The 9,705-nt window shown below is 48.9% G+C and overlaps 1 protein-coding gene across 2 annotated transcripts in view; it reads right to left on the bottom strand.

Moving 5' to 3' along the window:
• Positions 1–9,705, bottom strand: part of AHNAK (AHNAK nucleoprotein) — a 105,791-nt gene that overhangs the window by 41,571 nt on the left and 54,515 nt on the right. Inside the window, exon 6 of one of the 2 annotated variants that reach the window (XM_017503999.1) lies at positions 1,208–1,230. The exons of the other annotated variant lie outside the window; for it this stretch is intronic. Within the exon in view, the coding sequence (XP_017359488.1) occupies positions 1,223–1,230 (8 nt within the window). The 3' untranslated portion in view covers positions 1,208–1,222. Of the gene's footprint in view, positions 1–1,207; positions 1,231–9,705 lie in introns of those variants that run through there. 2 annotated transcript variants of the gene reach the window in all.

The following is a 9,705-nucleotide window of genomic DNA, read 5'->3' as shown; positions in this document are numbered from 1 at the left end:
GGCTCACTACAACCTCCACCTCCCAGGTTCAAGCAATTCTCCTGTCTCAGCCTCCCAAGTAGCTGGGATTATAGGCATGTGCCACCACACTCAGCTAATTTTTTTGTATTTTTAGTAGAGACAGGGTTTCACCATGTTAGCCAGGCCTGACCTCAGGTGATCTGCCCGCCTCGGCCTCCCAAAGTGCTGGGATCACAGGCTTGAGCCACCGCGCCCGGCCGTTAAGACCTTTTATGATTCATCTCCTGCCCTGTCTCCCCCACCACTCCCCAACTCATGCAGTGCCGGGTGAGGTCAGTCCCTCTTCCCTGCTGGGTCAGCCATGCTCACTCCGTCTGTGGGTCGTCACCCATGTTGTCCACATGTAGGGCCTCTCAAGGCCCGGCTCATGTCTCACTTCCTCCATGAAACCTTCATCAAGATGTAGTATTTAGATCAGGTGCAGTGGCTCACATCTGTAATCCCAGCATTTTGGGAGGTGGAGGCGGACTGATCACTTGAGGACAGGAGTTTGAGACCAGTCTGGCCAACATGGTGAAACCCCATCTCTACTAAAAATACAAAAATTAGCCAGGCAGTAGTAGTACGTGCCTGTAATCCCAGCTACTTGGGAGGCTGAGGCGGAGAATCGCTTGCCGGGAGACAGAGGTTGCAGTGAGCCAATATCGTGCCACTGCACTCCAGGCTGAGCGACGGAGTGAAGTTCCATCTCAAAAAAAAAATGTAGTATTTAACAGAATGGACTCTGGAGCCCACCTGGGTTCAAATCCTGGCTTTGCCCTTCCCACTCTCCATGACTTTGGGCAATTTACAAATCCTTCTATGCCTCAGATTCGTCCACTGCCAAAATGGGGATGTCATTGCACCGACTCAAGAGAGCTACTGTGAGGATGAAATGAATGACATCACATAAAGCATTTATGCCATGCCCAACACATAGAAAGCACTTGAGAAGGTGAGTGCTCATGGTTACCTCAGCATGCCATCCCTCCCTGGTACTCCTTTCCCCAGAATGTCCACATCTAGCATAGCAGAGACCACAACACTCAAGTTCATCTTGTACTGCTCACTGCAATTTCATGCACACCAAAGAGAAACAGGAACATGTTACCTGCAATCGTAGCATCAATAAGCTTATTCATGAATATAAAAGATTCCTCATTCCTAATGTGCAGGATAAGCAGGAGAACTGGCCCTGCTTCCTCCTGGTATCATTTAACCCCTAAGAGGCTGAGGAAGAAAAAGATGGGGCAAACTATCAGGAACGCGAAGACACAGAACTGTCCATAGGATGGCCATTTGAACACCAAAAGGACAATCATTTCAATGACATGGTTTCACACCAAGAAGCACTGCCTGGAGAGTGACCTGGTCAGAGGTGGGAAACTCCACCAGCATCTGTTCCTCCTGAAAGTGAACAACACCCAAGTTACAGGAGACCCCGAAGGCCCAGGGCCCAAGGGCTACTACATGGCAGTAGCATCTGGGTAGGGTAAGGCTGCAGGCTCTGCCGGGTGCGGTGGCTTACGCCTATAATCCCTGAACTTTGGGAGGCCAAGGCAGGCAGATCAAAAGGTCAGGAGATCGAGACCATCTGGACTAACACAGTGAAACCCTGTCTCTACTAAAAATACCAAAAATTAGCCTGGCATGGTGTTGGGCGCCTATAATCCCAGGTACTTGGGAGGCTGAGGCAGGGGAATCACTTGAATCAGGGAGGTGGAGGTTGCAGTGGGCCAAGATCACAGCACTGCACTCCAGCCTGGGTGACAGAAGGAGAGTCGATCTCAAAAAAAAAAAAAAAAAAAAGTGCTGCAGGCTCATGAATCAATCAGTTCGTAGCTCAGGATGATACAGGAGTCAGCGGTCACTCAGCATTTTCAGGCCTCCATTTCTTCAGCTTTACTTTGAAGGGAATTGGTGGAAACAGAGGATCACTAACAAATCATCCATTTCTGAAATTCTGTCTTGTGCCAAAATGCTCTGCACAATACTCTCTACATAGATCAAGAAAGGGTGTGTACAGAGCAGTGTTCAAAAGAACGGAGGGCTGGGTGCAAGGGCTCACACTCACAATCCCAGGGCTATGGGGAGCTGGGGCAGGACGATTACTTCAGACGAAGAGTTCAAGTCCAGTCTACAAAATAGAGTGAAACCCTATCTCTACAAAAAAAGTTTAAAATAAGCTGGGCATAGTACCATATACCAGTAGTCTTAGCTACTCTGGAGGCTGAGGCAGGAGGATCAGTTGAGCCCAGGAGTTGGAAGCTTCAGTGAGCTCTGATCATGCCACCACATTCCAGCCTGGGTGACAGAGCGAGACCCTGTCTCTAAGTAAATAAATAAATAACAAGAGCGAGGCCGGGCACTGTGGCTCGCACCTGTAATCCCAGCACATTGGGAGGCTGAGGCAGGTGGATTGCCTGAGGTCAGGAGTTTGAGACCAGTCTGGTCAACATGGTGAAACCCTGTCTCTACTAAAAATACAAAAAAAATTAGCTGGACGTGGTGGCCTGTGCCTGTAATCCTGAAGTGGAAGGCTGAGGCAGGGGAATTCCTTGAACTCGGGACGTAGAGGTTGCAGTGAGCTGAGATTGTGCCACTGCACTCCAGCCTGGGAGACTTTGTCTCAAAAAAAAAAAAAAAAAAAAAAAACCAGAGTGATGCCCTAGGCCAGAGGAAGGAGGGCTTACTACTTTATGTAAAGCGTCAGAGAAGACCTCTCTGGTGAGGTGACATTATAAGGGGAAGAGTTTATCAAGGGGAAGAACATTCCAGGCATAGTTCACAGCAAATAGAAAAACCCTGGGATGGCTTTGCTGACAGATCAAGGGACAGCAAGGAGGCCCTTGTGTCCAGAGCTCCATGAGAAAGGGAAAGAAGAGGCGGGAACAGCAGTGAGGGCCAGGTGGTGTGGAAGGTTCTCCGCTGCCACCAGTGCCTAAGCATGCTTCCGAGTGAGATGCGGAGCCATGGAAGGTCATGCGTGAGGCACGGCAGCATTTGGCTTAGGTTTCACAAGGATTAACTGGCCGGGAGCAGTGGCTCACATCTGTAACCCCAGCACTTTTGGACGCCAAGGCAGGAGGATCATTTGAGGCCAGGAATTCGAGACCTGTCTGGGCACCATTGTGAAACCCTACCTCATTACAAATATTTTTTAAAACTAGGCCAGGCGCAGTGGCTCACGCCTGTAATCCCAGCACTTTGGGAGGCCGAGGCAGGCAGACCGCGACGTCAGATCAAGACCACCCTGGCCAACATGGTGAAACCCTGTCTCTACTAAAAATACAAAAATACAGGCATGCACCTGTAGTCCCAGCTACTCAGGAGGCTGAGACAGGAGAATCACTTGAATACGGGAGCCAGAGGTTACAGTGAGCTGAGATTGCACCACTGCACTTCAGCAACAGAGCAAGACTCCGTTTCAAAAAAAAAAAAATAGCCATGGGGGTGCGTGCCTGTACTCGGGAGGCTGAGGCGGGAGGAGTGCTTGAGCCCAGGTGTCTGAGGCTGCAGTGAGCCGTAATCCCACCACAGTACTCCAGCCTGGGTGACAGAGTGAGACTCTGTCTCAAAAAACAAACAAAACAAAAAGGATCAATCTTGTTGCTATGCGAAGAGACAAAAGGAATCCAAGGCAGAAACAGGGAGGCAAGTTAGGAAACAGTAACTGTGATCCCGATGAGAGATGCGTCGCTTAGTTCAGGGCGGTGGCCGTGGAGATGGGGAGAGGTGGCCAGATTCAGGACGCTAAAGATGGAGCTGATAGGAACTGCTAATGGTGTCACTATCTGATGTAAAAGAATAACAGGAAGCTGGGCTTGGTGGCTCACACCTGTAATCCCAGCACTTTGGGAAGCCGAGGCAGGTAGATCACCTGAGGTCAGGAGTTTGAGACCAGCCTGGCCAACATGGTGAAACCCCTGTCTCCACTAAAAATACAAACAAATTAGCCAGGCATGTTAACACATGCCTGTAGTCCCAACTGGTCGAGTCTGAGGCAGGAGAATCACTTGAACCCAGGAGGTAAAGGTTGCAGGTGAGCCAAGATCGCACGCTACACTCACGCCTGGTTGGCAAAGCAAGACTCCGCCTCAAAAAAAAAATTCAAATGAAATTCTGACACATGATATAACATAGATGAACCCTGAAAATATTATGCTAAATGAAGTAAACCAGACACAAAAGGACAAATACGGCGTCATTCCATTTACATGAGATATCTAGAGTAGTCAAATTCATACAGTCAGAAAGCAGCTTGGTGGTTGCCAGGGGCTGGAGAGTTAGCACTGAATGGTTACAGAGTTTTATCCAAAGCTCTTTTCATCTTGGGAAGATGAAAAAAGTTCTGGAACCGCACAGTGGAGATGATAACACAGTGACGTGAATGTGCTTTATACCAGTGAGCTGTGCACATAAAAATGGTTAAAATGGTAAATTTTATGTTATGTCTATTTTACCACCAGTTTCTTTTTTTTGTTAATAGATGGAACTCACAGATTGGTCCACTGGCAAGGGTCCTATAAGGTTTTAGAGATTTATAAACACAAATGCAAATGAAAAACTACCCTAGAGTAGCCGGGCGTGGTGGCTCATGCTGTAATCCCAGCACTTTAGGAGGCCAAGGCGGGCAGATCACCTGAGATCAGGAGTTCGAGACCAGCCTGACCAACATGGAAAAATCCCATCTTTACTAAAAATACAAAATTAGCCAGGCGTGGTGGCGCACGCCTATACTCCCAGCTACTCGGGAGGCTGAGGCAGGAGAATTGCTTGAACTCAGTAGGCAGAGGTTCAAGGCAAGGTTCCTCCCAAGAGCAAAACTCCATCTCAAAAAAAAAAAGAAAGAAAAATTACCCTAGAGTTTTCCCATGCTTAGCATGGGTACAGGAATAAATATCTGCCTCCATCCCACCAAGAGAGCATCAGAATGGGAAGAGAGGGATCATTGAGTAAGGAGTGGCAGATTCCAAATAGAAGTCTATTTCAGACCAAAGAACATCATGAAAGAGGAGAGGACTGAAATAAGATGGTCAGAGAAACCAAGAGAGCCAAGGGGGTTCAAACCACGAAAGAGCAACATTGTGGACCACCAATGGTGTGGGACATCTGATGACGGCTTAGGTGACCAGTCCAGTGTGAAGCTGATAAGGGAGCATAATTACAACAGCTAACGTTTATTGAGCACTTACTATATGTCAGGCACCACTATAAGCACTGTGCAGGTACTAATTCAATCTTCACAACCACAAGATGTTATTACCCATTTTTTGTTGTTGTTGTTGCCCAGGCTGGAGTGCAATGGCGTGATGCCAGCTCACCGCAACCTCCACCTCCCAGGTTCAAGCGATTCTCCTGCCTCAGACTCCTGAGTAGCTGGGATTACACGCATGCACCACCTTGCCCAGCTAATGTTTTATTTTTAGTAGAGACAAGGTTTCTCCATGTTGGTCAGGCTGGTCTTGAACTCCCGACCTCAGGTCAACCGCCCACCTTGGCCTCCCAAAGTGCTGGGATTACAGGCGTGAGCCACAGCGCCTGGCCTTTTGATTTTGATTTTGATTTTTTTGAGAAGGGGTTTCCCTCTTGTTGCCCAGGCTGGAGTGCAATGGCACCATCTCAGCTCACCTCCGCCTCCTGGATTCAAGCGATTCTCCTGCCTCAGCCTCCCAAGCAGCTGGGATTACAGGCATGCACCACCACACCCAGCTAATTTTGTATTTTTAGTAGAGACAGGGTGTCTCCATGTTGGTCAGGCTGGTCTCAAACTCCTGACCTCATGTGATCCACCGGTCTCAGCCTCCCAAAGTGCTAGGATTATAGGCGTAACGTACCACGCCCAGCGGATGTTATCACCCTAATCTCACAGATGAAAGAAAAACTAGAGCGTTCCCCAAGGAAGAGTAACACCATGATGTAGGCATCATCATTGTCATCAGCATTACTTAGATGAGAAACTGAGGCTCAGAGAAGGTGCATGATCTGGCCATGGGTGTGCCATCGCTAACTGGTTAAGACAGGATTTGAACCCAGAAAGTCCAGTGTCCGAGCTCAGCTCCCAACCATGAGTACATGGCTCAAGGCAGGACAGTATGACATCCAACACCATGAGTTTATAGGTTTCCGTTTGTGGCTTCAACTCTCCAGCACCTCACTCCTCAAAACCTCCCTGAGCATTTAGGACACAGCATAGGCCGGGAGTGGTGGCTCACTCCTGTAATCTCAGCATTTTGGGAGGCTGAGGTGGGTGGATCACGAGGTCAGGAGTTTGAGACCAGCCTGACCCAACATGGTGAAAACCTGTCTTTAAAAAGAAAAAAGGACATAGCATAGATGGCTTGATTCAAAAGCTCTGCTTCTCTGAACTGCACAGACTTGTCTCTAAGCTCAGCAATCATTCTCTGATGCCCTGCTTATTTACCAAAATGACCCTGTAAGCAGCTGACGGAAGTGTTACCGTGAGAAAACCATGTTGTGTTCAAATGGGTTATCCCCTTGAGAAGTTGACTTAGAGAAAGCTGGAGGCTCATGGCAGGGGCAGGGAAGGCTTGTTTCTCACACGCCCGTGAAGTAATGTTTACACAAGACTCCAGCTTCAAAGTCCATGACAGTGGGGCACACGCAAGTTGGTTTCTAAGGAAACATCCATGATCAGGGAAAGAGGCGTCTCTGGCAAAGAGAACTATAATCTTTCTCCTGTACTTTAAACCAAGGCATGAGAAGATGAAAAGCCACGGAAGTTCCTCTAAGCTCCGCAGACTTGATCCGGATCCCTGTGACTGGCTGCTTTAAATCTGCCACCCTCAGTGTCTGGCTCTGCAAAGGTGCTCAGTGAAAAAACGTTCACTGAATGAACAGACTTTATGCACCTAGTGAACAAGTCCTTTGAGAAAAGGGGTCAAATCCCAATTCCCTTTTAATCCCAAGACATTTAATTGAGTTAATGTTGAAGTAAAGCGTACAAGAAAAAAGTGCTGCATTTGGCAACACAAACACTAGAACGCAATCCCCAAACAGCAAAAGAGAAACGGCCACCATGTAAGTGCTGGGAAGCCAGAGAGCGGCTCTTTCCATCATCTGCCTAGTTTTTGGTTTTGTATTGTTTTTTTTTTTGAGTGGAGTTTTACTCACGTTGCCCAGGCTGGAGTGCAGTGGTGCGATCTCAGCTCACTGCAGCCTCTGCCTCCTGGGTTCAAGTGATTCTCCTGCCTCAGTCTCCTGATTAGCTGGGATTACAGGCACCCACCATGCCTGGCTAATTTTTTTTTTCTTTTGTGTTTTCAGTAGAGACAGAGTTTCACTATATTGTCCAGGCTGGTCTCAAATTCCTGGCCTCAGGTGATCCACCCACCTCAGCCTCCCAAAGTGCTGGGATTACAGGCGTGAGCCACAGCCTAACCCATGTGTCTAGTTTATATTCCAGGCAGACAGTGCTGGAGATCCTCCTGGGCTCTACTGAGAGTAAAATTTAGAGAAGGCCCAGCATCGTGGGAGCCAAATCAGGGATGCCTGGGCACCATGGGAGAGCACAAAGAAGGGGCCCTGAGCCCAGACTGGGAGGCCCAGGTGGGCCTGGAGTCCAAAGGCCCAGGAAGAAGGGGGGAGAGGTGTGGAGGGGCACAGTAAAGACATAGCAGCATGGCCCGGCATCATGGATGTGGGGACCAGCACTAGGGTGTGGCTGGAGTGAAAAGCACACACGGGAAGTGGTGAGGGCGAAGCTGACAGCTGGGTCATGGCAGCCTTGGGTGCTGAGCTAAGGATGCGAACTTCACCCCAAAAGCCACAAGCTGCCACTGAAGAATTTCAAGGAGGGGAGTAACATGATTTGACTCTTCTATCTTAAACTCATTACTATTTAAGATCACTCTATCCATGAAGGAAAAGACCTAAGATAGGTAGACAGTTAGGAAGGGACTGTAGCAAGTAATAAAAACTAAAACCATTGGAAATGTTAAGAAGGTGTGTGGGGCTGGGCGCGGTGGCTCACGCCTGTAATCATAATCTCAGCACTTTGGGAGGCCAAGGCGGATGGATCACAGGGTGAGGAGATCGAGACCAACCTGGCCAATATGGTGAAACCCCGTCTCTACTAAAAATACAAAAATTAGCTGGGTGTGGTGGCATGCACCTGTAATCCAAGCTACTCAGGAGGCTGAGGCAAAGGAATCACTTGAACCCAGGAGGCAGAAGCTGCAGTGAGCTGAGATCGTGCCACTGCACTCCAGCCTGGGCAACAAAGCAAGACTCCATCTCAAAAAAAAAAAAAAAGGTGGGTGACTGGTGTGGTGATCAGGTTGTTAGCAGAGCTGATGAGAGACAGTGGGGTGAGGGATGAAAGAGACAGAAAGAGGGAAGATGGAGGGGAGCCCAGATGTGCAGGCCTGGAGCTTGGAAGAGAGGCAGGCTTGAGAGTCACAGAGCCCCAAGAGGTTTCCTGGAGACAGAGTCCAGGGTGAGAAAAACAAAAACCCATGACAGATCCTTGGGAAATTCTGCCAGTTTCAAGGTCATGGGAAGAGAGGAGCCCACAAAGGGCCTAGAAAAGGAGGGCAAAGTCATCCTAACCAAACAGACATCAACACGAAGATGTCATCAAGCAGAGGGGGCAGGGTGTGTCAAGGAAGGAGAGGGCACAGCACCAAGTGCCAGAGATTTCCCTGGGCACTAACAGAAATAAAGCTGAATCGTAGGCTGGGCACGATGGCACATGCCTATAATCCCAGGACTTTGGGAGGCCAGGGTGGGCCGATCACCTGAGGTCAGGAGTTCGAGACCAGCCTGATCAACATGGAGGAACCCCGTCTTTACTAAAAATACAAAATTAGCCAGGCGTGGTGGTGCATGCCTGTAATCCCAGCTACTCGGGAGGCTGGGGCAGGAGAATCGCTTGAACCTGGGAGGTGGAGGTTGTGGTGAGCCAAGATCACGCCACTGCACTCCAGCCTCGGTGACAGAGCAGGACTGTATCTAAATAAATAAATAAAGTGGAATCAGCAAGAGCAGTATTGAGAGGTGGGGTGGGAGACTGGCGGCGGGGAGTGGGGGGACTGGAGAGAAGGGAAGATGAGGAAGAGGCCACAAGAACAGAACAAGCAATGCTTTCCAGTTGGCTCTCAAAGAATAGCACCACAGCAAGAGGGGTTCGGGCTTGAGGGGGCTTTCTTTAAAGGAGGAGGAGTGTGTGCATGTTTACTTGCTGAAGGGACATTCACCCCAAGCTACCGGTGGAATGCGGTGGGGAAGAGGTGAGTGGAGGGAATGGGGCTCAGATGGAGGAAGGAGGGTCCATGGGGGCAGAGGGAGGAAGCAGAGCTCCTTTCCCCAGTGCCTGGGCAGTCGGCTCTCTTCAGCTGACATTGCCATGTGGGAACATGACAAAATGTTGAAAGGCCATACAGTCCATATTTTCCATTTATTGTTTTATTCTGTTGAGACGAAATCTCACTCTGTCACCCAAGCTGAGTGTAGCGGCACAATCTTAGCTGACGGCAACCTCTGCTTCCAAGTGATTCTCCTACTGTGATATTGTGCTGGCCTAGAGCCAGAACTGGAGCAAAACTATTTTATAAAATGCAAAACTGTTTTTAGATAAGTTGAAATGGCTGCCCCATTCTCCTCACAATAACTACTGTCCTTGGCCTCTGTAAATAGAACTGCCAGTTTGTTCTTCAAAACTATGTAAAGCTGCTTACCTTTTCT

The sequence above is a fragment of the Cebus imitator genome, unplaced genomic scaffold (genome assembly GCF_001604975.1).
Source record: "Cebus imitator isolate Cc_AM_T3 unplaced genomic scaffold, Cebus_imitator-1.0 Scaffold316, whole genome shotgun sequence".
In the NCBI taxonomy this organism is placed as follows: Eukaryota; Metazoa; Chordata; class Mammalia; order Primates; family Cebidae; genus Cebus; species Cebus imitator.
This window is presented reverse-complemented; position numbering and strand designations above follow the sequence as displayed.